General features: G+C 40.3%; 5 protein-coding genes across 7 annotated transcripts; all 5 read left to right on the top strand.

Annotated features, from left to right (window-relative positions):
* The first annotated feature begins 1,427 nt into the window (after positions 1–1,427).
* Positions 1,428–3,123, top strand: LOC111604095 (putative inorganic phosphate cotransporter). Of its 2 annotated transcripts, XM_023322004.2 has the most exons (3): positions 1,428–1,676; positions 1,735–2,808; positions 2,866–3,123. In XM_023322004.2, exons 1-3 carry the CDS (start codon positions 1,509–1,511, stop codon positions 3,115–3,117), a joined length of 1,494 nt encoding a protein of 497 aa, XP_023177772.2. In that variant the 5' UTR covers positions 1,428–1,508; the 3' UTR covers positions 3,118–3,123. The 2 variants fall into 2 exon arrangements, with proteins under 2 accessions (XP_023177772.2, XP_023177764.2); XM_023321996.2 differs by having other exon boundaries at positions 1,735–3,123.
* Positions 3,124–10,328: 7,205 nt separating this feature from the next.
* On the top strand, positions 10,329–16,804 carry LOC111604116 (putative inorganic phosphate cotransporter). Of its 2 annotated transcripts, none has more exons than XM_023322028.2 (4): positions 10,329–10,472; positions 15,153–15,289; positions 15,354–16,433; positions 16,501–16,803. In XM_023322028.2, the coding sequence occupies exons 1-4, from the start codon at positions 10,373–10,375 to the stop codon at positions 16,663–16,665; spliced, it is 1,482 nt and encodes a 493-aa protein (XP_023177796.2). In that variant the 5' UTR covers positions 10,329–10,372; the 3' UTR covers positions 16,666–16,803. The 2 variants fall into 2 exon arrangements, with proteins under 2 accessions (XP_023177796.2, XP_023177805.2); XM_023322037.2 differs by lacking the exon at positions 10,329–10,472 and adding an exon at positions 14,056–14,214 and having other exon boundaries at positions 16,501–16,804.
* Positions 16,805–17,441: 637 nt separating this feature from the next.
* Positions 17,442–19,618, top strand: LOC111604088 (putative inorganic phosphate cotransporter). Its single transcript, XM_023321983.2, has 4 exons — positions 17,442–17,550; positions 18,056–18,171; positions 18,234–19,313; positions 19,381–19,618. The coding sequence occupies exons 1-4, from the start codon at positions 17,502–17,504 to the stop codon at positions 19,558–19,560; spliced, it is 1,425 nt and encodes a 474-aa protein (XP_023177751.2). The 5' UTR covers positions 17,442–17,501; the 3' UTR covers positions 19,561–19,618.
* Positions 19,619–20,164: 546 nt separating this feature from the next.
* LOC111604056 (putative inorganic phosphate cotransporter) lies at positions 20,165–22,409 on the top strand. The gene is made up of 4 exons (XM_023321922.2): positions 20,165–20,273; positions 20,677–20,813; positions 20,878–21,963; positions 22,020–22,409. Exons 1-4 carry the CDS (start codon positions 20,225–20,227, stop codon positions 22,200–22,202), a joined length of 1,455 nt encoding a protein of 484 aa, XP_023177690.2. The 5' UTR covers positions 20,165–20,224; the 3' UTR covers positions 22,203–22,409.
* A 471-nt stretch (positions 22,410–22,880) lies between these two features.
* Positions 22,881–24,818, top strand: LOC111604147 (putative inorganic phosphate cotransporter). Its single transcript, XM_023322074.2, has 4 exons — positions 22,881–22,972; positions 23,311–23,426; positions 23,491–24,573; positions 24,642–24,818. The coding sequence occupies exons 1-4, from the start codon at positions 22,942–22,944 to the stop codon at positions 24,810–24,812; spliced, it is 1,401 nt and encodes a 466-aa protein (XP_023177842.2). The 5' UTR covers positions 22,881–22,941; the 3' UTR covers positions 24,813–24,818.
* The last annotated feature ends 743 nt before the right edge of the window (positions 24,819–25,561 follow it).

Raw genomic sequence — 25,561 nt, 5'->3', positions numbered from 1 at the left:
TTCAAGTAAAAATCTAATATTCTTGAATATGCACAACCAAATTAAACTTTGTACAGGAAGTTCCTCCAAGTTCTATTTTTGCAGCCCAGTTTTAAATCACATCGTAAAGCTGAAAGCAGCATTCAAGTATATTATGAACACTTGATTAAGGCGATAAGGCCAAAGTGCCTACAAATGATATATAATATATATATTTATATATACAGACACTCAAGAGTAGTCGAGCCATTAAGAGCATTCCATATAGCAATATCGATCAAGTAGATAAGATTTATATGGAATGAAGTGAGTCTTGAGGCTTTTTCCCATGACTGAATGTCTGTTAGTTACAAGAATTGTGAAAGCAGACTAAAAATGGTATGGAAATAATCAGTTGGCTCTAAAATTGCATATGAAAAGTCTGTAAAGTGAAATTTAATTCTCGGAAGGCCGTTGTTTATTGTATAATATAAAGCATTAATCATCTTTCAGTTTTGGGAGTGGAACAATAACGTGTCCCGTCAATCTGCTTCTTCCTTCTTAGCCACTATAATCGCAAGACTCTCGGGGTCTGTTGATAACTCAATTGAGTTTACTTTATTTAAAGCGAGTCAATAAAATGTTATAAATAATATTTAGCAATTGTTGACATTGTTATTCCCCTGCAAGACAGAGTTTTTTTTATATGACCACCAAGTGGTACAATACACTGCGAGAAAAGTTTGTGTAGCTTGCAGGCTGAAAAGTGCGAACAAAGTTAAAAAAAACTAATTTGAAATCAAATTAGATTAAGCAACTCAAAGCAATCGTTGATAAAATTTGTTTAGTTATAGATTGGACATGCCGAAAGTACTTATTTTTTTCAGTGTACTTGCCACTTGAGCGGCAATAGATTATTATGATTATATATTTCCTTTTTTTGCGAATATTTTGAAATCATATCGATTATTTGTATTATTTATTTAGCGGGTAGCATCGCTAATCAAGGCATTATTATTTACTTGACAATTTGATTAAATCCATAAAGCACATTTAAAGAGATTCATTCACATGCCAAATATTAACAGCTGGCTTGGCTATGTGACAACAGTTGTTGGCCCAAACGCGATGTTGACTAAAATCGCTTGGCAAATAAACAGTTCAAGATCAGACGTCACCTCATTTATGTTCTGTTCTTCTCTGTTCCCTTTCTTTTTGCTGATAATATTTGCATTTAGGCATAGATGTTGGGGGGACGTCATTTGCTGGTGGCTAAAAGCTCGAAGTTTTGCGTCAAGCGCCCGACATTTGCTTGATTATACAATAGCGGCACGCTCTCGACTGAATGTGCATGAATGAATCGCGCTGCGTGGCTAGTCAAGCCCGGCCAGCCAGACAGCTTGCAGTTGCGTTTTTATATAAAAGTCAACATTGCCGTAGCGACCAGCTCCAGAAGCGTTCCACCCAACAACTGGTGCGCAGATACACCTATTTGGAACGGCACAGAAAAGTAGAAAGGCAAAAGGAAACCAGAGCATAAAGACTGAGCCATGAATAGTAGTCAGTGCCAGGTAGTCAAGGGTCCGCGGATCGGTGTGCGACATTTGCAATCGCTGCTGCTCTTCCTGGGCCTCACGGTCATACACATTGCGCGCTTGAATGTCAGCGTGGCAATTGTCGCCATGACCAATGCAGCATCCACGAATCCCAATTTTCCGGTAAGTTAACAATTGCCACTGCAGCTGCAGCAGCCAAGCTCAATTCTACTGTCTGCAGGAATACAATTGGACGGAACGCCACAAGTCGTATATACTATCCAGTTTTTATTGGGGCTACATTTTGACCCTGTGTCCGGGCAGCTTTCTCTGCCGTCGCTTTGGCCCGAAAGTCGTGTTCTTCGTGGCCACCATTGGCACGGCCGTGTTTAGCCTGATAACACCGTGGTGCATCTCGTGGGGCGACTGGCAGGCCTTCTGTGCCATACGCATTTTGCAGGGCCTATTCCAGGGCGTCATCTTTCCCTGCGTGAACGAACATTTGGCCATGTGGTCGCCGCCGGAGGAGCGCAATCGGCTCGGCGCCTTCAGCTATACGGGCACGGATTGCGGCACCGTCTTGGCCATGTTCATCAGTGGCATGATAGCCAATGGCGCAATGGGCTGGCCAGGCATCTCGTATGTGTCGGGCACATTGTGCGTCGTCTGGTGCATACTCTGGCTCGTCTTTGCCGCCAATAATGCGACTGAGTCGCGTTTCATTAGCGAGGCCGAATGCAAGTATATCGAATCGTCGCTGCAGCACAACGAGGACTTCCACGAGCGCAGCATACCCATACCATGGCGTGCCATTTGCTGCTCGGTGCCATTCATGGCACTGCTCGTGGCCCGCTGCTCGGAGACGTACGGCTTGAGTACGCTGCAGGCGGAGATACCCTCGTATATGAACGGTGTCCTCAACATGGATATACAAAGCAATGCAGTGTTCTCGGCGCTGCCCTTCCTGGCCATGTGGCTGCTCAGCTATGTCTATCTGATTGTCGCGGACATTGTGCTGAAGCGCAAATTGCTGTCGCTCACCGCGGTGCGCAAACTCTTCAATACGCTCTCCTTTTGGATACCTGCGGTGACATTGATTGTGATCGGTTTCTTGGGCGAGGATCATGCCAACTGGGCCATTGCGCTGATGACGCTTAGTGTGGGCGTCAATAGTGGCGCCACCATTGGCAGCTCACTGAACACAATTGATCTGTCGCCGAATCATGCCGGCATCCTCATGGGACTCAGCAACACGGTGGCCAATGTGATACCCATACTGACGCCCCTCATCGCAGGCGTCATTGTTGTGGACAAGGTAAGAGAAATTGAAATTGGCTCTGCTCAGCTTAATGATGTTGGTTTCTTGTTGCAGCACGATCGGGGTCAGTGGCAAATCGTTTTTGGCATTGCAGCCGTCATCTTTTTTTTGGGCAATTGCGTGTTTCTGGCTTGGGGCACGGCGGAGGCTCAGCCGTGGGATGCCGATGACTATCTGAAGCCGAAAGATGCGGAAACATGCCAAGAGAAGCCTGCACCTGTTGCAACTATAGCGTCAGCCAAAGAGTCCGTGCTGGAGCAGCCTATGAGCTGGTCCGAACGGTACACGACAAAGGTCACGGATTAGTTTATAACGGACAAAGAATTGTATCAGTATTAACAAATAAGTAGGATGTAATTTATTTTATTTATAAGGTCATAAATGTGAGCTTAGGTAAATTATATTTATAGAAATCAAATTCAGTTTATATATATTGTTTTTGTTGGGACGGATTTGAGTACTTCAGCTGCAAGGGAAAAGTCAAGAGTCGCATAATCTAATCGGACAATTTCTATAAAATATATATTCGACATTTTTATGAATATTAAGGTGAAATATTTGGTCAGAAGACTGCATTATCTGTAGCCAACTGGAGCCAGTCGCTGGAGTGGGCGGGCGACTGAGGGAGCGAGATAGATCAAGCAGTTGTGAAAACATTTGCCACAGCTGTTTGATTTACCAATTCAATACGAACTGATAAGCGCTACGTATACTTTATCTTGTAGCTATTTATGTGCTTGGTACCTGCTTCACGGGCAGGGCCAGAACGCAGAGTTTGAGGCCAGGCACGCGACTCGCTTGGGGTCTCTCTCCCTCTCTTTCACTCTCTCGCTGTCTTTCTCTATCTAATCGAAGTTCAATTAAAGCTAATCGTTGCCATCTGATAAAATCTAGATTCTGATCGTAATTGATTTCAAGCGATTGATTTATCATGCTCTATCCCCAAGTATTTGCACCTTGATAAGAATTGTCTGTGCCGTAGTCCACTGACCTAGACTATATATATCTATATATGTGTGTGTATGTATAGATATATATGTATTTGTATCTCTATTTGTATTGGTTTGTTTATCAACAAACTATTATAAAGTCGTTGACTTTATCTGTTTTGCTTTGTCATTTGCTCAACTAAATCGTATCGTAAGACTTTCTATAAATGGAAGTCTATTTAAATTTTATTTTCTTTTTTTTTTGTTCTAGAAAATAGTTCACATATATTTTATAATAATTAGTTATGAACTAATTAGTTTATTTTGCTAATTGTGTGTTGCCGATAGCGCCACTGGCTCAAGTACTGAAAACATTTTACACTTTCCATTACTCTTGTTTTGTATGTTGACTTTCAAGAGACGCTGTATATATAAATATAAATATATAGTTGAGATGAGTAATATATTTAAATATACGTAATATATATACATATGTTATATATATATATATATATCCATCTTTTCTAGCTCCTCTTTCCTTATGTTCTTTTACTTTTACTCTTTATTACTCTTTGCATTAGCCTACAAATGAGACAACCCTAGAGTCATGCTTTGCATACGAATTATTGTGTGCGCTTAAAAGTATGCTACATTTTTTGCATTGCTCTGTTAATGAAGTCTTTGCTGATTGGTTCAGCAGGTTCAAAGTTATAAAAGCCAACTAACTTTTGATTGGAGGAATTTAATAACAAATAAAGATAAGTTAAAGCTTAAATTGCAAATAATAAGAAGTTCGTTGTCTAAATCTTTTGTTATGAGAGACATAATGCATAAGCAAACATAGACATATGTTTATCAATCCACATTCTTATTTGTAAGAAAGTTAATAGATTAAGATTAAAATTAGCTAACAAAAGAATTGTCCAGAACAACTTTTAAATATGCTAAGTTTATAGAAAACAGTTAATTGTCCATTTCCTACTTAGAACTCAAAGATTTATATACTTATTATTTTTTTTTAATTGCAATTTTATATACATATGCATTTATATTAGTTAAAATTCGTATAGATAATTTAGATATGTATTTAAGTTTATATAATGCTTCTTCTATGTCACCAAATTAGTAACTCCTATAGTTATGTTAATGCTTAACTCGATCATTTACAGCTGCAGCCATAAATTATGCTAGGGAAAAGTAGTTTTGCTGCTGTTAGTCAAACTCATTAGCACCTTTGCTTTCTACCAACTCAAAAGGTAGTTCACATATGAAACATGTATTATATATATAATTATATATCATTTCCAATTCAGAACTAATTTAATATTTCACATACTATAAGCGCGCTTGTGTGGAAAGCTATTTTAATAGCTCTTTAATTAATTGAATTCGAATTTATTAATGATTGCATTTTTGTTTTATTTAAGCCAAGCTATTTAAACTTTATACTTGTATATGTGACTGATATATACGAGAAATATATATTGTATATTTCTCGAGTCTCTAGCAGCAATAGCGCCATAAATAATAGTGTTTACTTTGTAAAAATAATAGTAATTCGCGATTTGACACGCCTTCAATTGGCGTATCCAAATTACTTTTTCAGACGTGGAAGCATATGATATATATATTTTGAAATTTCAACTCTCTATTATTAAGAGAGTGCTCATGTAGACAGGTAAACACATAGCTAGATTGATATTGCATGAAAGCCAATATACCCTTTTCACTTAGTCAATGAGCATAAGCAGAGCAAGCAATACACACGAGTCTAAACAGCCAATATACCCTTTGCACTTGATGAACGAGTATAAGCTAAGAGCTACTGTTGAAACCCTGAATACGCCTCAAACTCCCCTCGCCGCTGCGCCCAATTTGGCTTATCTCTAAGTGTTCTGGGGACCTACCTACCTGCTGTTATTGTTGTGTTGTTTGTGTTTGTTTCCAATATCTGGCATGTATTTAGCGTGAAGACAGAAACATAACTGACAGGTAGAAGCATTTTATGACTTAGCCAATAAATCGTTGCCTGATGGTCTTATAATTGAATTAAATATTTGCAGATTAGATTAGAGCTGAGGTTTACAAGGCAATATAAAAACGAACGGATGTTACAGATATTTGTTGACATTCAGAATTGTTTGCTTCCGACCTGAATAGATTTGTTTGGGATAATGGAAACAGTTACAGTTGAGATAAGCTTAGAGATCTTAGTGATGCGGAAAGATAGTTTTCATCATGGTAGCAACTGCTTATGGCTACAGAATTAGTTAGGGTATTAAGTGTGCGTGGTTAAATTTGTGCTGAGCGCGCTTTTGATTGATTAAACTTTAGCCTGTCAGACAATTGACGCAATTCGCGCGTCAATCTTTGGCATTTGTATTCCTCTTGTGTGTTTTTTATATATCTTTGAAAGCATTTTAACATGTACTCGATAATACCTAGTATTGTACATATTATTGTGAGAGGAACTTGTTGATAAGTCTGTAAGATTTTATGCTCTACTAACTACTGAATCGGCCAATGAGACGCTGAGTCATGTCTATTATTTATATATTAACTCGAATCAATCAGAAGATTCAACAAAGTACAATTAAATCGTGTTACATAAACGCATTTGCATAGAACTATTAAGCCAGGGAATAAATATAAATATCAGTTAATGATTACATATATATATATATATATATATATATATATATATATATATATATATATGAATAAATACATTAAGTACAATTTGCCCATTCAATGTACGTAATGCGGTTCGGTTGAAAGACCGCAGACTCAAATAGCAGCTAAATCGAATTGCTGTTTGGCATAGCTAATCAGACTTTTGGCCTAGGCCATAGAGTGCCCAATCAATGTCATCGAATGTCGCCTCAACTGTTTGGCTCAAATCGCTCGATCGCATGGTAATTAGCATGCGCCACGTTGTGCTCACACTACCGAATCATACTAGATACCGCTAACATTATAGATGTGTTTTCGCCAATTTAGTCGGCCACAAATTTGCTACCATTGAGCGGGTGACTAAAAACGGGGGAACTTGAACTTGAATTTACACGTGACCGACGCTCGGAGAGCTAACGTAATGAAAAAAATTAAGGAACTGAATATGGTTGGCCAACTTTGGCTATGGTCAAGTTCATACAACAAACCGTTTTGCATATGAAAACCAACCAAATTTTGGGCTAATCGGCGAGCAAATACCCTGGACGTGTTTATTTGAAATAATGTATATTTTACTTATAGTTATTTATGGTATATCCATTAATGGTAGGTTGCCTACATATTTTATATATCTAATAGAAATGTCTCTACTGGAATTATGCCTGGAAATATATTAAAGTTGGGCAGAAATATTCTATATTCCCGAAAATATGTTTGTTTATAGGAATCTATAAAAGAAAAACAGTTGTCTTAACGTCTATCCAGTTTCATATACCCATTTCGAAAAGTATATTGTATATATTATCAATTTATATACAAAATTCTTTACACTGTTTTCTTTAAACTTGGTCAAATCTCATTTGAGCATAATCACTTTTAGTAAATATTTTATATACGGTATATATCTTACTTGCAGAGTATCTAAGGCGAGCTACCCATACAGAAAAAAGTTGTTGAACAGCCCCACAGTCTATAACATTTCCCCTCAGCTGAACCACTCTAAGCAGCAGCACTCCAATTACAGGGTATTTGAAACAAAACGATGAGCTGCTTTGGCTCATAGCACAATGCAATGCGGGACACACGTCGTAAAATAAATAAATGAAATGCATTGCATTGCAACTGCTCATTTAGTTGTTGTAGAAAATATGTCAATCGTATAATTGCGACCTGTATTACCCATATAGACAGTAGATATATATATATCTGTCTAACTGTAGAACATGAACGGGCGGGCATTTCGTATTGCAATTGCATTACAAACAGCAATTATTTTCCCCCTAAACATTGCAAACTGTCTAAATAAAAGGAATCTAAACACAAATCGTACGTATCATTAATATGTTATGTGGCCACAACTTGTACAGCTTCAGATACAGCTATAGATACAGATACAGCTGCATTTACAGCTGCAGACACAGATAGAGCATGGCGTGGCTGGTTGCCTTTGAGCACAGCAAAACTGCTTCATCATTTGGTTACAGACATTTCGTTTATATAACTATTAGAATTTAGTTAATTGGTCTACGATTTATGATCACTCGCATATTTCAATGATATTTGTTGGACGTAAAACTCTATGACAGACTTCATAAATCATCACAGCCGGAACCGAGCACAACTGAGCAACTGTAAAGATTTACACTTCAAAGTTGTTGGCATCAAAAGGTTTGAGTCGGGAAAGTTTTATTGATGGGTTGATGGAGGAGTACTTAAAGTCAGTTTATTATTGATTAGATTTAGATAGATTGCCGTGTCGATCTAGTTTTGTGAGTCTCAATGAGTCCGTTTGTTCTTATATAGCACTGCATCGATCTCTAAGAGATGATCTAGAGTGAGAAACTTGCACTTATGCGTAGGTTCTAGATGATCATCGAGATCAACGTAAACTTCAATCACTCAACTAAAATTCGTTTTCCTAAGAGTTTTTCCAATCGATATGAGATTCATTAAATTAATATATTTACTCTCGCCTTCAATAGCCTCAATAGGGCAAGAGTTGTACAGCCTCCTCTCACTTTAAGCAATGTGAGCTTTACTTTCCTTTGGAATATTTTATGATTGTGTCAATCGATCTTTCGAGAAGGTCAATAGCAATGCCTTTAGCAAATTATGGAATAGCAAAAAGATATATGGACTCTTCAAATGTAAGCTTAAATTTCTTTATGCTGCTTTTCTATAATAATATAAATTTTAAACATTCAAATCTCTATTGCTGCAATAACAGACAGAAGAACAGACTAAGCTATTATATAAGAAGTCATGATTATAATCAGACTATCTGAAAATCAAACTACTGAAAGTTATTTTTAAGTTTTAGTTTTGCATTGTAAGTATAAAACGAATTCCAAGAAGATGCACGACTAAAATATATAAATAATTGATAAAATGTGAATAAAACTTGTTAGGCTAGAAATACCAAAATACAAATTCTCTAATAGTTGCAAATGTATGAAATTAATTTGAATTGGATTAGAAATTAAAATGCAAATATATATAGATATATATATATATATATATATATATATATATATATATATATATATATATCATTGATCGTTGTCAACTATTTGATCAGCTGGAATAGCATGGAAATGCAGTTGAAACTTACTAATAGCAGTTACCACCTGTGCTCAGACAATAAAATCCAATTATTGTTTTTCAAAATAAAATTCCAGCTACAAAAACTATATTACGAAAAACAAAACTAACAAGTTGACATAACAATGAGAATTCCATTGGCTCAGCGAGGCATGAACTAGACCTGGCTAAGAATTTCCGATTAGTACTGAGCCAGCAACTGTTTGCCGCTGCTACTAGCCGCTGTCCATTCTAAGCTATGCCATTCTAAACGACAGAAGAGAGAGTGAAAGTCATGTAAGTGAGCTAAGTGCTTGGCATGTTGGGAATGTGCGTTCAAGTGCTACGAATCGAAGAGCAATGATAAAAAGGTTTTCGGAGGGAGATGTCAAAACAAGTTTGAGATTTTATTTTATTTATATTGAGCTCTTATTGCGCGTTAGCTTGTTTCGCCAGGGAATTACCGTCTGTGTCGAGCCGGTAGAGACATAGAGGGAGACACAAAGACTTGATTAGCCATGCCTAAAATTTCCACTACGTTGACAAAAAAAAACATGAATGGACATCATGCACATAAGGTGTAAAACAGCTATAATCTATGGTTTGATATACAGTTTGATCGACGATACCCGATATTGGGCCAGGGCCAAGCAGTCCAGTGTCCCTGCGCGTCATTTTATTTTGATACCTAATCTAATGAAGATTCTGATAAGATTTGATACGATTTTAAACGTTGCTCCGCTGTCCACGGGCTAATGGTGTGCTGGGAGTATTTTTTTTTCCGAATAACTCTGCTCAAGTGGCGCTCACATTGACTGAGACGAGGCTGAGGCGTTGACTGCGTAGCGCGGCAGCGACGCTTACAGCGCCGCACGCCGGGAACGTGTTCGAGTGGGCCGAGCGTAAAGAAAGCGCCGACGCGAATGCCATTGCCATATAAATGGAGTTGCCAGCGTCGGCTAAGCGTTCAGTCGATCTGTAAACAGCAAACGCGACGCGTCCTAGCCACAGCACACAGCATCGATCTATCAGCGACTGCTCTCCATTGGTTAGACATAATCAATTTGTGTTTCGCATTTTACTACAGTTAAAATGCCAAGAAACGCATTAGACACGATCGAGACTCTGCCAATTGCTGGGCACTAAAGTGAGCGGAGCGGCAAGCGCTACGCTACATTAAACAAATTCTAAAAAAATAATTTATACACAAATATAAATATAAATATATATATATATAAATAATTCATTCGCGCGGCCAACGGTCATAAAAAGTGCTAAAAACAATTGAAAAAATCAAAAAAGAACCAGTGATAATATATAAAAAAAATATATAGATAAAATATCTCTTATTTAAAATATTAATAAAATATTAAACAAAAATGAGGTTCATATGCTGCGGCAATAAGGGCGCCATGGCGGTCAATGACAGTGGCGCTCAAGTGGAGAATAAAAAGGAAGCGGAAGCTGAGGGCGTCGCAAGTAAGTTGAGATAAAAGACGTTGAATTAAAAAGAGTTTTTAAATTGCATTTTCGGAATATTGAATGCAGTATGGGAAAAGGGAAAAATTAAATTTCTTAAAATTGTATTAAAGAAGATATACATAAATGTTAAAACCTGAATGGTCGACTGTGGAATGTGGAAGGAGAAAGCAGGCAAATGAATAAGACTGAATATGGAGGACCTAAGAGAGCTTTCAAGCTTTTAGATAAGGCAGTTTACTCTTACCTTACGAGCGTTAACCTTGAAATATTGTTTTTAAAGACAAATATTGGCTTATGAGACGTTTCTAAGAAGCTTAGCTAATGGCCAGAAAATCAAGCAGAAATGTGAAATTGTTTTAATATATAAAAAAAAAACTCTCAAGCTAGTAATATTGCCTAATGCTAAAGCTGTTAAAATAACTTAAAATTTATTTATTTTTTGAACAGTTTTTAGCTTTTTTTTGGTATTTTTCACAAGTGACTAAAGTGATATATAGTAATAAATACATCACAGTGAAGGTCAGTAAGGTATATATATTATTAAATAATTAATTTAAGCTGTTTGCATCTAAAATAATTTTCAATAAAATTCAAAATTTCAAATTTTTTAATTTGATTTATAAAATAATTTGTAAGGCTCCACCCAAATTTGGAATTATTGAACTTGAATTGCCAGACGAAGCTGTTGAATAAAATTTTAATATTGAAAAAAGATTATACCTTTAATTAATTTGAAAAAAAATTAAGCAAACCTGTCCGCTACAGCTTGATCTATCGATGTTCAAATGATATGCAAATAATTTCTGGGGTTTTTTTAATATTTTTTATTGTTAACAACTTTTTTTGGTTCACTTCAAGTTTTCACGTTGAAGTAAAGTGAAATTTGTTTTTTGTCTGCTTGGCTTAAGCGCAATTTGAAGCTGTCTTGTTAAAAGTAGAGTGAAATTGTTTACAACTTGGTCACAAGCAGCCACAGCAGCAGCTCAAATGCTGAAGCTGTGCGAAAGACGTGACTTTGCTGCTGATATAAAACAATAAATGATATGCATATTATGATTAGCCACTGCTAATTAGTTAATATACCTGGCATGGGCATAAACAAAGCTATACGAGTTGGCCTGGATAAGTATGAACATAGACAGGAAGCTGGCAGCAACAGCAACAGCAGCAGCAACAACTGCAAACATTTGCTCGTCAGAAGTTCGTATGCAAATTTGTCGAGCAATTGGAGCTTGTCTACGCTGTCTAGCCGCTGCTGAACAATGAAAAGCAAACAAACACATGCCCAAACGAGCTACCGACAGGCAGTCTGTCAAGACTCTCAAGAGACACTCGTTTTCTCGCTCTCTCTCGCTCTCTTTCTAGTTACCAGTTTGGCAGAGATCAACTTTAATGAGCGACAGATCTCGAGCTAGAGATACACATAGCGAGCTAGCTGCCAACTAGAGTTACTTTCTTTGAACAATTAGCTACGTATATGGCTAAAACATAAATCTCGCATATTTACAAACAAAAAAATACACACACACGTATATATATATATATATATATATTTAATGTTCCTGGTTTGACTAAAGTGGGTTGCAAATATCACAGCTGTACGCAAGTTATAAACAATTAAAAAAGGGATCGACCGCTAATTACAGGAAGGCGCTTGTACTTAACTTACAGTATGGATAATATATTTTACATATCTATATATATTTGTATATAGATTTATACATAATATATAATATGTATAAATTCATTTGCATTTTGTTTTCTTTTTTTTGTTTGTGTTTTTAGCACTTGTCAAGCCTTCCGTACAGACATAAATTATATATTTAAAGCGATGCCAGGCTTTGATTATGTAATTGTAATGTACTTAAAATATAAAATGAAAAATCTTACGAATTACAAATTATTCAGCGCGGCAAGGTAGGCGCCAGGCGCCAGGCGCCAGGCGCCGGCACAAGGCGTTAGGTTTATGTTTATGTTGACACCAGCACAGCAGGTAGACACGCACACACGCACACACACACATGCACATGACACACAATCGACTGACAAGTTCAAAGTTGTCTAGGCGGTAAAATGAGATACGGATAAAGCAACAGGTAGAGCCGCAGATACATTTAAAAGTAGATATAAAGATACAGCTACAGATATAGATAAAGATACAGCTAGAGATACATCTATAGCAACATATACAGCTTCGTCTATAGCTATCGATGCAGCTGCTAAATAAAACACGCTCTTCAGACACGGATTTCAGATTAGCCCGAAAAAAGCCCCCAAAGCACAGCGGCGTCTGAGCATGAGTAAAGTGCATGATAGACCCTCGCTAGGTGACAACGTGTTATATTAATTAATTTGGATTTTTTGTTATGGACAGCAATCATGACGCATAATTGAGATTTGCCGTCGGATATGGACAAGTGGGCTAGCTGGCTTTAACTGTTTGGCCATTATCAATTAGCTCTATCTGATGGGTATTTCAAAGTCATACGGCTATACGTGTAGGGACAAAGCAAAAAGTGCATTAAGTAATAAGTGCTTAAGACTTATCGCTGTCACTTGAGCATATGCCCATGGCGTATACGCAATATTTGCGCAAACTATCAGCGAATAATGCGATTCGATACGATGTGAAGCCCTTGATAGGAAAGCAAAAGGTACTCGAACTATGGGCGATGCATAAGCGTGGCAGCAACCATTTCAATTCGCTGTTCACACGAAATCGTGCCACGCTTTCAGATGTGTGAGAAAACTAAACAAAAAAAGCAACGAATAATTGATATTAGATTTACGTTTGCAATTGAATTCATCTAATTGCGAGCAGTCAAGTTTAACGGCAGCTCGCATACATAATGCAAAAAACTTAAAGCTTAGTTAATGCGAAAAGTTTAAGCGGTTCAGCATAGCGCTGCGATACTGTAACAGCTTATGGCTACTCGAAAGTTACAAAAGCTTTGCGCGAAAGCTTTAGCTAAGCATTGCCAGATGGAAATATCTCGAGGCAGCTAACGGATTATGTTTAAATATTTTTGTTATGATTTTTTGAGCTTTTTATTTTATTTTAAAATATTTTATTTTTAGCTTTCAAGCTAAGTTTTTCATAGCTAGATTTTAGCGGAATATTATGCAAATTTTTAATAACAATAATTATTTGATTAGCAGCCTAGATTGATCATGATTGATCGTTAGCCTAATGGGCACTCACAGATTATCTAAGCATTTTATAGCCAGATTTCAGATTTGTTCAATATTGATTTATTAACAGCCTTCAGTGAACATGATTGATCGTTGCTCACAGAGCCTAAGGGCTTGATACAATTATATGATTGAAAGCATTTCATTCCTGATTGATTGTTGTTATTGAGTGCACTTGTTGATGTAGATAGACGCTCGATTTAGGCCTAGCTATAGGCTAAAGTTCTAGAACTATAAAAATGAAATTTACGACCGCACATGTAGATAGACAGCATCTATATTAGATTACACTCATCTCGTTAAACAACTGAACGTTCGAATGGTGTTGGAAAATATTTGAACTTGTTGTTTGCACAGTTGAGATGCTCTTCAAGGCATCAATCAGTTAGTTATTGAACAGGCTCCGTGGCGTGCGGTCAGAGCAGTTTTCACAAAGTATCTTCAAAAGGAAATAAGTGAAACAAGCACAAATCTCAATACTGATTACCTAATCAACAAGTTTTTACTTTTAAAATGGTTAAGAATCGTCGCTTTGAAGATGAACCAGGTACTTGTTGAAGAACTTTTGATTGAATTAAATGTGTTTCTCTGTGGAAATTGTTGCCTTATGAACGCTCTCAAACGTGTGCATTTTTGCTTCTTGTCACGCTTCAATAGAGTCCGAGCTGATGCAGAAAATACATAAGCGCGATTCGAACTGGTTCCGTAAAGCATTGTGATCCGTCAAGTGTACAGAGTGAAGAGGTTATATAACCTGAAGAGTTAGACGCGACAAAAGTCTTTTAATCTCTATAAATTTGTAATCTCTATGATAAGAAAAGTCACCTATAAGACGAGCCCCTCTTAGCGCATAGCACAGTCATAGACTGTGGAAAAAAGTAGCACAAAGCGGTTATATCTCAAAAATGTTTACTCATCTAAAAGAAACTATCTTGAATCTAATCTTAACTCTACTCAGGTATGCACACAGCCCACAGGGTCTGCTTGGGGCGTGACTGTGACGACTGCCAATAGGGCGCCAGTTGAGGACTAGATAAACAATCTCTGTGTGAATGGAATATTTTTGAGGTCTCCTAAAGTTAACACTGGTAGTCGCATAGGTTAATCTGAATCGTCTGCCTGCAGATAAGCCATATCGTAAATCTGTCAGTGATATATGTGCCAAGAGTGAAGAATCTGATATGCGATTAAGTGTGGGGGCAGCCACGTGCGGGTGTGTGGTTAGGTGGCGTCTTATTGGGGTAATTCCACTTTGAAAGCTACGCAAAAGAAAGAAACAGGCTAATGACCTACAGGCGACCTACAGCCAATGCAGCTGATAGCGGAGCATATATTGACGGCGTCAATCATTCATTGACTAGCGTTGAGTGTAAGCAAATACATTCATATACAGACGCTGATGGCGTTATTCTGTGACTCAAGTTGAAGTTCAATATTACGTTTGATAATACTTTTGAATCACGTCTAATCGCAATCTATTTTCAGCATATGGTCTGGGTGTGCGGCACTGGCAAACTTTCCTCTTCTTCTTCGCGCTAACGGTGGCCTATGCCCAACGCGTCAATCTGTCTGTGGCCATTGTGGCCATGACAGATGCTGAAGCAGCCAATCCAAATTTTCCGGTACGTCCTCAACTTTATGGACGCCTCTATTTAACTGATGCTAATTGATAAGCTTCTTTCGCAGGAGTACGACTGGGCAGAGAAGACGAAATCCCTGATCTTGAGCAGCTTCTTTTGGGGCTATGTGATAACGCAAGTGCCCTCCGGTCAACTGGCACGCAAATTTGGTGGCAAAATCACTTTGCTGGTGGGTCTATCCGTTTGCTCGGTGCTTAATTTGCTGACACCCGTCTTTGCCGACTGGGGCAGCTGGCAGTTGGTTTGTGCGCTGCGTGTCATGGAGGGCTTGTGCCAGGGCGTTGTCTTTCCATCGATTCACACGCTCATCTCAGCCTGGGTGCCGCCCAATGAGCGACCTGTGCTGGGCACCTGCGCCTATGCGGGCAATCAGTTTGGCACAATTATCATGTTGGCCACGAGTGGACTCTTGGCCTCCTCGTCTATCGGCTGGCCGAGCATCTTTTACATTTCTGGCGGCGTTGGCTGCGTTTGGTCCGTTTTCTTCTACATTTGGGGCGCCAGCTCACCGGCTGAATACAAGAAAATCTCTGTGGAGGAGCGCAAGATGATTGAGATGGCGCAGGCCAGCGAATGCGTATCGGAACAGCCCAAAGAGAACTTACACACGCCTTGGCTCAGTTTCTTTACGTCGCCGGCGTTCCTGGCGCTGATTGTGGCGCACAGCGCCAACAACTGGGGCTTCTGGACGCTGCTCACCGAAATACCCAGCTACATGAAGAATGTACTCGGCAAGGATATCAAATCGAATGCCTTGCTCTCCGCCCTGCCCTACTTTGCCATGTTCTGCATGTCGTTTGTCTTCTCGGGCATTGCCTCGCAGCTAAACAAACGCAATTGCATCTCAACTGTGACCAGCCGGAAGCTCTTCAACTCGATTGGCCTCTGGGTGCCCATGTGCGCACTTATCGGTCTGGCCTATGTCAGCGCCGAGCAGAGTAATCTGGCTGTCGTTCTGCTAACCATAACTGTCGGCTTCAATGGCGCCTGCTATCTGGGCTTCCAGATCAATCACATCGATCTGTCGCCCAATTTTGCGGGCATTCTGATGGGCATCACCAACTGCGTGGGCAATATTATGAGCATCATTGCGCCTCTACTTGTCGGATTCATTGTTACCAATGAGGTAAGTCGCATTAGAGCAGGAGAGAGATAGTGGATGGCATATTAATGCGTTTACTCTCACTTTGCAGCACGATGTGGAACAGTGGCGCGTTGTCTTCTTCATTGCAGCTGCCATTTATCTGGTGGGCAATGGGCTGTTCATCATCTTCGGACGCGCCAGTGTTCAGTCCTGGAATGATCCACCTGCCAAGCCACGTCGCAACTCCACGCCTCAGGTAGAGTCTCAGCATTGAAAGAGAGAGACAACGAGAGAGATAGAGAGAATATAGCTAGTCATCTAGTTAACATTTCCAGCCCACTAACTGCTTCGGTCAGCGTTCGACTGAAGCCAATCACTTTAAATGTAATGCGAGAGTTGATGTATTCTAACATCGTTTGCTAATTGTATATATTGTACTATATGATATATATATATATATATATATATATATATATATATATATATATATATATATATATATATATATATATATATATGTCTATATATTATTTGAACTTGTGTTAAGTTTAGCGTAGTCTATAGCTAAGGCCTTGTTGCATATGTATATAAAGACCAAAAGACGAAACAATAAAATGTTAAGAAATCAAATCAATGTGTCTTCAATGAGATTTTAGATGGATGTATCTTAATGTTTATCAACTAAAAGTACTTCAAACTTGCCTAAGTCTGGAATGTGGTCAAGTGCCAAGTGAATGTATCTTAATGTAACTCAACCAAAAGAACTTCAACTTGAAACTTGCCTAAGTCTGTAATGTGGTCAAGTCCCAGTAGTAGTCGTTCCTATGCCTAGCTTTCTTCTGTCTTTAAGATATATTTTCCTATGCAAGTAGACTCGTGTGCACTTTCTAGTTTGCATCGCACCTTTTTAGCTATCTAATCAGAAGTCAAATTTGCGTATGTCAGTCACACGAGGCGTCATCAGTCAAGCGGCTGTGACAGTTGAACGCGACAAGGAGGTTAGTCCAAATTTATGAACTCAGAAGTCTCAACTCAAGATGCTGTCTAAGATGCTTAGCGGCTAGTTGGCAAAGAGTTTTCAGAGCGAAAAGTACGCGAGGCTAAAATACAATGTCCGAGAATATTAAGATGACAAAAAATCGTCGCTTCGAAGCGGAAGGTAGGTTGTGCGTTATATCTGATTGGCAGGTGTGAAAATATCAATATACTACAGACATTCAGACAAATCGGCAGCTGTTTCAAGAGACGATCAGCACTGCCTTTAGGAACTCTTTAAAAATACTAAAGCTGAAGTCTTTGAAGGTGCTTTGAAAGTCATTAGCCTTCAACTTGAAAAGGCGTTAGCTTATACATAAATCAGTTAAGCTTAGACTCATGCTCTAAATAAATATTTACTGTAATATATTCAATCTTATCAACTCCATGCATTACGCTCACTGCGTCAGCTCTCGAAATCGAGTCATTTCCAGTTAACTATATATAACTAAGAAATCAGCTTATCTGACACTTAAACTTTGATAGCAGTAGACGTCGACTTCATAAAGATAATTCAAGCACGTCGCTTGAATATGGAGGCTCGTCTATGCCAAGACTCTCCTCTGTCCTTATATCTATATATCAATATATCGATACTTATTTATCGATACTTACATTTCATTTACTAGATTCTGGCCTGGGCGAGCGCCACATGCAAATATTTCTGCTCTTTTGCGGTCTAATGGTTGGCTTTGCCATGCGTGTCAATCTCTCCGTGGCTATTGTGGCCATGACGGAGCTGCCCGTAAGAGACGCCTCAAGCTTCAAGCCTAGCTCAATTCACTTTAATGCCACCTCTTCCTTTAGGAATATCAATGGACCGAGCGCATAAAGTCTCTGGTGTTGAGCAGCTTCTTTTGGGGCTACGTCATGACCCAGGTGCCAGCTGGCATCTTGGCACGTAAATTTGGTGCCAAGGCAACGATTGTAACAGGTTTGTCCATCTGCTCCGTGCTGAATGTTTTCACGCCAATCTGTGCGCGACTGGGAGGCTGGCAGCTGCTGTGTGCCGTGCGCTTGCTCGAGGGCATCTGCCAGGGCGTACTGTATCCGTCGTATCACACGTTGATCAGCTCCTGGGTGCAGCCCAGTGAACGCGCCTCGCTGGGCACCTACGCCTACATGGGCGCTCAATTCGGAACTATTGTCATGTTGGCCACCAGCGGCATATTGGCCGCCATGGCTGGCTGGTCGAGCATCTTCTATATATCGGGAGGCGTCGGCTGCATTTGGGTAGCCGGTTATTGGCTGCGTGGATCCAGCTCGCCAGCGCAGTCGAAATATATCTCGCAGGAGGAAAATCAATTGATTGAGTTAGCGCAAGCCAGAGAAGTGGATACCAAATTGGAGCAGCCCAAAGAGACTTTGTCTCCGCCCTGGCTGAGTTTCTTCACATCGCCAGCCTTTCTGGCTCTCACAGCCACACACTGCGCTTCGACCTGGGGCTTTTGGACGCTGCTGACACAGATTCCGAACTACATGAAGAATGTCCTGGGCAAGGATATCAAATCGAATGCGCTGCTCTCCTCTCTGCCTTACACAATGATGCTCTTGCTCAGCTGGTTCTTTGTCTGGCTCTCCAAGATATTGCAAAAGAAATCCATTTCGCTCAGCTTCAGTCGCAAGTTCTTCAATACACTTGGCCAATTTGTGCCGATGTTGCTGCTTGTCGCACTGGGCTATGTGCAACAGGAACAGGACACACTCGCCGTCATCTTGCTCTGCCTGACTGTGGGCCTTAACTCCGGCTCTCAGCTGGGCTTCGTTATCAATCATATTGATCTCTCGCCAAACTTTGCTGGCGTTCTGATGGGCATCAGCAATGGCATTGCGAATATCATGAGCATTGCGGGTCCACTCTTAGTTGGGGTTGTTGTTACCAATGAGGTGGGTTGCCCGATTTGCATCTATAAACTTAGCTGGCTAACTCTCCTCTCATTATTTCCATCTACAGAAAGATGCCAGTCAGTGGCGCATTGTGTTCTTTGTGACAGCCGCTTTCTATTTGGTGGGCAACGGACTCTTCCTCATCTTTGGCAGCGCTACGATTCAGGATTGGAATGATCCAACAGCAAAGAACCATCGCAGCCCCACGCCACAATTAGAGTCACAGAAAGAGGCCGAAGGCAGTTAGACTAAGCTTAAATATACGTCACATGTTATTTACTACAATAAAATAAAAATAATCTTGATAAACGCTGAGTTCGTTGAAAGTGTTTCCGAAAAGCAGGCGCAACTGCCACACGCATGACTAGAATGATTGGAAGCAAAGCCTCTGGGCAGGGTTCAGCATATCTCCTGTTGGGTGACTCCCGATTGGCGCAGTGTGGGAGGAAGTGTGATTACTCGATAATAAATATTTTGATTTTAAGGCGACTATGTCAAGGTGTTATCTAAGTAGGGCCAGTTAGCCAGAGGGGAAGTGGGCTTTACGACTTGCAGATATTGTCAATCAAGGCTGAACAATCAGACTTCGTTCTATCCATAAATCAGCATAATTATCTAACGTCAAGACGTTTATATTGAACACGCTTACGTCTGATGTTCGCTTACTTCACTCACTTGCCGATTTATTGGGCAAATACTTTAATACTTTGTGTGTCTGTCAGCTAACTGAAATCCTATTATCTTATCAAATCGTAAACATATTTGCATAAAAACCAGAGGCATCTTCTATAATCTGTCTAGTCGCTCGGCTGACGTATCTGAATCTCTTTAAAGATACAGAGCAAACCCATTAATTGGCTTAGTTTACAAAGAAGTTTAGCGCTGTGCGGTAATGCTACACAGAGGACACAATGGCAAACAGCAACGGCATAGCAAAAAATCGTCGGTTCGAAGATGAAGGTATTGCATTACTAACAGGATCTTAAGAGTGACTAAGTCTAACAGTGGTTCAAGCCTGATCTAATTACTTGGAATATGTGATTAAGGACTGCTTTGGTATATCCTTCGATCAAAGACTTGACGTCTTACTTCCTTCTGAGCTGTATTCATAAGCTCTCCACTGATCTTCATCTCTTCACCCATGCCAGTAGAGCTCTTTTTTACATGGGGTAATTCATTTTTAATTTACAGCCCTTATCTGCGCAGATAGCTTTCCTTTGGTCTCATACGCGTAATCTGTCATAAAACTCAATTCAACCGAAAAAAAGTTTCCACTGTCGCAAATAGCTTTGTTAACTGATGCAATATGTGAATGGAATCCGGATTATTTTTGTTGCCTTAAAACTTCATTTGATTTCTCTAGAGTCGGGATTTGGCGTGCGACACTGGCAGATGCTACTGATCTTCTGTGGCCTAACAGTGGGCTTTACGATGCGTGTCAATCTTTCCGTAGCTGTTGTGGCCATGACCAATGCCACGACAATAAATCCCGATTTTCCTGTAAGTGAACCGCAAAAGTTCCCAACTAAAGTACAATTTTTATAAAATTAATATCTATTTGCAGGAATACCCCCTGTCGGAGAAGACAAAGTCATATGTATTGAGCAGCTTCTTTTGGGGCTATGTGATGACGCAGGTGCCCGCTGGCACCTTGGCACGTCGCTTTGGCGGCAAGGTAACCCTGTTGACCGGCGTTTCGATTTGCTCCGTGATGACCTTGTTGACACCGCTTTGCGCTCGCTTAGGCGGTTGGTCGTTGATTTGTGGCTTGCGCCTGGTTGAGGGCATGTGTCAGGGCGTTTTCTTTCCCTCATGCCACACGATTATAGCTAAATGGCTGCCGCCAAGGGAGCGAGGCACGTTGGCCACGTATGCCTATACTGGGAGTCAATTCGGTACGATTCTCATGCTGGTCACGAGTGGATTGCTTGCGTCCTCTGTGGCTGGCTGGCCGAGCATCTTCTATGTCTCAGGCGGCTGCGGCATCGTTTGGGTTTGCGTCTACTACATTTGGGGTGCCAGTTCGCCAAACGACTCCAAGAGTATCACAGCTGAGGAATTCAATATGATTGAATTGGAGCAGTCTAAGGAGCGGACGTCTAATGCGAAGCTGCCAAGCCATCGGCAGGCGACGCCCTGGTTGAGTTTCTTGACCTCGGGACCATTTCTGGCCCTCACCGCTACGCACTGTGTCTCGGCTTGGGGCTATTGGACGCTGCTAACTCAAATACCCAGCTACATGAATAATGTTCTGGGCAAGGATATCAAATCGAATGCTCTGCTCTCCGCCCTGCCATATGTGGCCAACTTTGTGCTCAGCTTCCCATTTGTCTGGATATCCAAGTGCATGGAGAAAAGGGAATCGATATCGCTTTCCTTCAATCGGAAGTTCTTCAATACGATTGGTCAATATGTTCCCATGTGCTTGCTAGTGGCTTTGGGCTATGTGACCAAGGAACAGGACTTTTTGGCCGTGATCCTGCTGACATTTACAGTGGGCATCAATACGGCCTGCCATCTGGGCTTTCAAGTCAACCACATCGATCTGTCGCCCAACTTTGCTGGCACTCTGATGGGCATCAGCAATGCTTTGGCCAGCATAATGAGTCTCAGTGCCCCACTCTTAGTGGGTGTTCTCGTTACCGATAAGGTGGGTCTTACTGACTGAGCTAGAGATTTCTTTACCTACTTCTTTCATCCCTGCAGCACGACGCGGGACAGTGGCGCTTTGTCTTCTTTGTGGCCGCTGGCTTTTATCTGCTGGGCAATGGACTTTTCATTCTTTTCGGACGTGCTGAAGTGCAGCCCTGGAATGACCCGCCCGCTAAATTTGAACATAGCTCCATACCGCAGATGGAATCACAGAAATCTGATCACAGTGATAAATGATAACATTTTCGGAATAGCGAAATAGGCCCAAGTTGACTCTAGATCGTAACCGTACTTAGTCTTAATCTTCATTAAATCTATTTATAGAACCCCAGCTGAGTTTGTAATCTACTTCACATAATTCATATTCTCTACTGTATTTAGTTCAAGTCTATGTTATATATGCCTATCTTAATTGCTTAAGATATTATAAATAAAAACAAGTAAACACAGTGCAGACTGCGTAAGATTTTTTCACGCTTCTAAACAGTTTAAAAAATATACCAAAAATCAATATTTTAGCATTTTAAATAGTAAAATATGGGAATTGTAGATATGAAACTGTAAAAGGTTTAGTTTTCTCCGAAGCGATGTTCCGCTGCCCAATTAATGCTATCAAATGTCGTTATCTTTGATCTATCAGATTTGAAGAACTTCACTCTCAAACTATGTTCTTTTCTTTATGATAAACGAAATTGTTTTGGTCTCAAAAGTTTTTGCCCGATCATCGCATTACCATGATAGTTTTGTGGATATATTTGTACCCTCGCATCTTATCTAATCAAATTATAAATAAGACTATTTACATAAGATTCATAAATACAGAAGCTGTCAAGCAATTGTTGCAGCGCCGGAAAAAGTCGTAATATCTTCATCTGTCTTCCAGTTAGTAAAAAGATCTTGTGTTGTGCGGTAATGCACCGCTCAGAAGACAGTTTATTAAAGGAGTCTACAGAAGGGGAATATAATTATCAGAAAGATGGTGAAGAATCGACGCTTTGAAAATAAATGTAGGTAAAGGACCTTGCCAGGGTAAGGTCTATGCTAAAAGAAGCTCGCAATGTGTAGAAAATTTCATATAAAAATTCATTTCTTCATTAATTATTTCACATTTTAATATATTTAAAAAATATATATATTAAAATTTGTTAATGAAAGAAAAGCCAATTGGAAAAGCAAATCATTTTAAGTAAAATTTTATATTTCTTAACCTTAACATAAATGAAGAAGCTTTTTCAATGTAAAGCCATGAAAAGCACCGTTAGATAAGTTTTGGCCTTGACAGTTCGTAAATCAGACTTAGCTCTGGCAGAGCTGCTATAAAATTGTTTATCTTCTGCTCTTGCAGCTAGTGAATATGGTATACGGCACTTGCAAATCCTTTTGCTCTTCAGCGCTTTGACCGTGGGCTTTGCGATGCGAGTTAATCTATCCGTGGCTATTGTGGCCATGGCCGAATTTCCCGTAAGTGAAAATGGAAACCGTGGAAAAAGGTAGCCGAACTTACCTGCATCTCTTTCTAATATAGGAATACAATTGGTCGGAGAGAATCAAATCTCTGGTGCTGAGCAGCTTCTTTTGGGGCTATGTGACTACACAGGTGCCAGCCGGTCCGCTGGCGCGTCGATTTGGCGGCAAAGTGACAATTCTGACGGGCTTATCCGTGTGCTCCGTGCTGACCGTTCTGACGCCCCTCTGTGTTCGGCTAGGCGGCTGGCAGCTGCTGTGCGCTGTGCGTCTGCTCGAGGGCGTCTTTCAAGGCTTGCTCTTTCCCTCCTGCCATACGGTCATCTCAGCCTGGGTGCCACCCAATGAGCGCGCGACCATGGGCAACTTTACCTATGTCGGCTATCAATTTGGCACGATTGTCATGCTGGCTACCAGTGGTTTGCTGGCTTCCATGGGCGGCTGGCAGAGCATCTTCTATGCATCGGGCGCAGCTGGCTGCATTTGGTCTGTGGCTTATTACTTTTGGGGTGCCAGCACGCCGGCCCAATCCAAGAGCATATCTCCAGAGGAGCGAGAGCTTATCGAGCTGGGACAAGCGAGCGAGCGTAGTGAGAACGCGGAGCTGCCAAGTCATCAACAGATTACGCCTTGGCTGAGCTTCTTCAGGACTCCAGCTGTGCTGGCATTGATCGCGGTGCAATCGTCGTTTGCATTCGGCTTCTGGACGTTGCTAACACAGATACCCAGCTACATGAAGAATGTCTTGGGCAAGGACATCAAGGCCAATGCCCTGCTCTCTGCGCTGCCCTACACTGCCATGTTTGTGCTCAGCTTCGTGTTCGCGTGGCTTTCCAAGCGATTGCAGCGAACGGATTGCGTTTCGCTCTCGTTCAATCGAAAGTTGTTTAACTCCATTGGCATGTTGAGTCCCATGTGCCTGCTCATTGCCTTGGGCTATGTGCCGCCCAGTATGGACACGTTGGCTGTTATCCTGCTCACCTTAACTGTGGCCATCGGATCGGCCACCAATGTGGGCTTCCTCATCAATCACATCGATTTGTCGCCCAACTTTGCGGGCATTATAATGGGCATCTGCAATGGCTTCGCCAATTGCATGAGTCTGGCTGCTCCGCTTGTTGTGGGCGGCATCGTTACCGATAAGGTGGGCTACCATTCTATAAACCCTTGGCTTAAAGATTTTTCATAAGCTTTTTCAATCTTTTGTTTCAGAACAATGTCCAACAGTGGCGCCAGGTATTCTTCTTGGCCGCCGGGATCTACTTTGTGGGCAATGGACTCTTTGTGATCTTTGGTCGCACGAGTGTTCAGCCCTGGAACGAGCCGCCAGTCAAGCAGAGAAGCAACTCAACAGCAGAGCTGGAAGCACAAAATGAAAAGTAATGAAAAGCTGGCGTTTTCTTGTATCAATTAGAGTTTAGTTGTATTGGTGTTATACACTATTTGAGCTAATTGCTGATTGTAAAAAAAAAAAATAAAATTAAAAATAATAATGAAGATATTTTATGCACCCAAAGAAGGATCTGCAGAGGAACTATTGGTGAAGTGAAACTATAGACTCTAATGGAGCAAATTTACAAAGATAAAAAGATATATTTCTATATATAGTGTTACCTAGATACAGACACAGATGGCAACAGAGAACATAGCACATAAAAGATCCCTTTACTATTGAGCACAGGTTCATGTACATAGCAGCCCCCGAGAGATCACGTTTTTGAGTCAGAAAGCAGCAAATACAGACCACAAAACTTGTCAAAGGAGCATAAACCATTTTCACCTACGTTACATAATTACTATTATTATTGATATTTATATTTGTGTTATTATTATTGATATTCATATTTGAGTTATTATTATTATTATTCCCAAATTTCTTGATGCCACTACTTCTTTACGACTCATACTTTACTCATACTTTAGCTATGATTCCAATGCCACCTATCGGAAAACTTAGGTACTACTTCTGAACACATAGTGTAGCCCTCTTTTGGGCGTGTTCATACTATAATCAATGCAAGCGAAAAGAAGAAAATTATTATTGCGCTTACTTGGGGGCAGACTACATTAACAATAAATATAGTTGGATAGGGCAAACGTGGGGCATTTATGAATGCGACTAAAAATTATAA

Source organism: Drosophila hydei, unplaced genomic scaffold (genome assembly GCF_003285905.1).
Source record: "Drosophila hydei strain 15085-1641.00,03,60 unplaced genomic scaffold, DhydRS2 tig00008122-arrow-pilon, whole genome shotgun sequence".
Classification (NCBI taxonomy): Eukaryota; Metazoa; Arthropoda; class Insecta; order Diptera; family Drosophilidae; genus Drosophila; species Drosophila hydei.
Note: the sequence above shows the minus strand (reverse complement) of the source record. Positions and strands in the feature narration are given on the sequence as shown.

What these genes read in the sequence shown, in the direction of transcription:
- LOC111604095 (XM_023321996.2), top strand. Translation starts at nt 1,509, where the DNA reads ATGAATAGTAGTCAGTGCCAGGTAGTCAAGGGTCCGCGGATCGGTGTG. An exon ending in CCACGAATCCCAATTTTCCG is followed by an intron (nt 1,677 to 1,734) that starts GTAAGTTAACAA and finishes TACTGTCTGCAG; the next exon opens with GAATACAATTGGACGGAACG.
- LOC111604116 (XM_023322028.2), top strand. Translation starts at nt 10,373, where the DNA reads ATGAGGTTCATATGCTGCGGCAATAAGGGCGCCATGGCGGTCAATGAC. An exon ending in CAGCCAATCCAAATTTTCCG is followed by an intron (nt 15,290 to 15,353) that starts GTACGTCCTCAA and finishes CTTCTTTCGCAG; the next exon opens with GAGTACGACTGGGCAGAGAA. An exon ending in GATTCATTGTTACCAATGAG is followed by an intron (nt 16,434 to 16,500) that starts GTAAGTCGCATT and finishes CTCACTTTGCAG; the next exon opens with CACGATGTGGAACAGTGGCG.
- LOC111604088 (XM_023321983.2), top strand. Translation starts at nt 17,502, where the DNA reads ATGTCCGAGAATATTAAGATGACAAAAAATCGTCGCTTCGAAGCGGAA. An exon ending in TGGCCATGACGGAGCTGCCC is followed by an intron (nt 18,172 to 18,233) that starts GTAAGAGACGCC and finishes CTCTTCCTTTAG; the next exon opens with GAATATCAATGGACCGAGCG. An exon ending in GGGTTGTTGTTACCAATGAG is followed by an intron (nt 19,314 to 19,380) that starts GTGGGTTGCCCG and finishes TTCCATCTACAG; the next exon opens with AAAGATGCCAGTCAGTGGCG.
- LOC111604056 (XM_023321922.2), top strand. Translation starts at nt 20,225, where the DNA reads ATGGCAAACAGCAACGGCATAGCAAAAAATCGTCGGTTCGAAGATGAA. An exon ending in TCGTCGGTTCGAAGATGAAG is followed by an intron (nt 20,274 to 20,676) that starts GTATTGCATTAC and finishes TGATTTCTCTAG; the next exon opens with AGTCGGGATTTGGCGTGCGA. An exon ending in GTGTTCTCGTTACCGATAAG is followed by an intron (nt 21,964 to 22,019) that starts GTGGGTCTTACT and finishes TCATCCCTGCAG; the next exon opens with CACGACGCGGGACAGTGGCG.
- LOC111604147 (XM_023322074.2), top strand. Translation starts at nt 22,942, where the DNA reads ATGGTGAAGAATCGACGCTTTGAAAATAAAT. An exon ending in TCGACGCTTTGAAAATAAAT is followed by an intron (nt 22,973 to 23,310) that starts GTAGGTAAAGGA and finishes CTGCTCTTGCAG; the next exon opens with CTAGTGAATATGGTATACGG. An exon ending in TGGCCATGGCCGAATTTCCC is followed by an intron (nt 23,427 to 23,490) that starts GTAAGTGAAAAT and finishes TTTCTAATATAG; the next exon opens with GAATACAATTGGTCGGAGAG.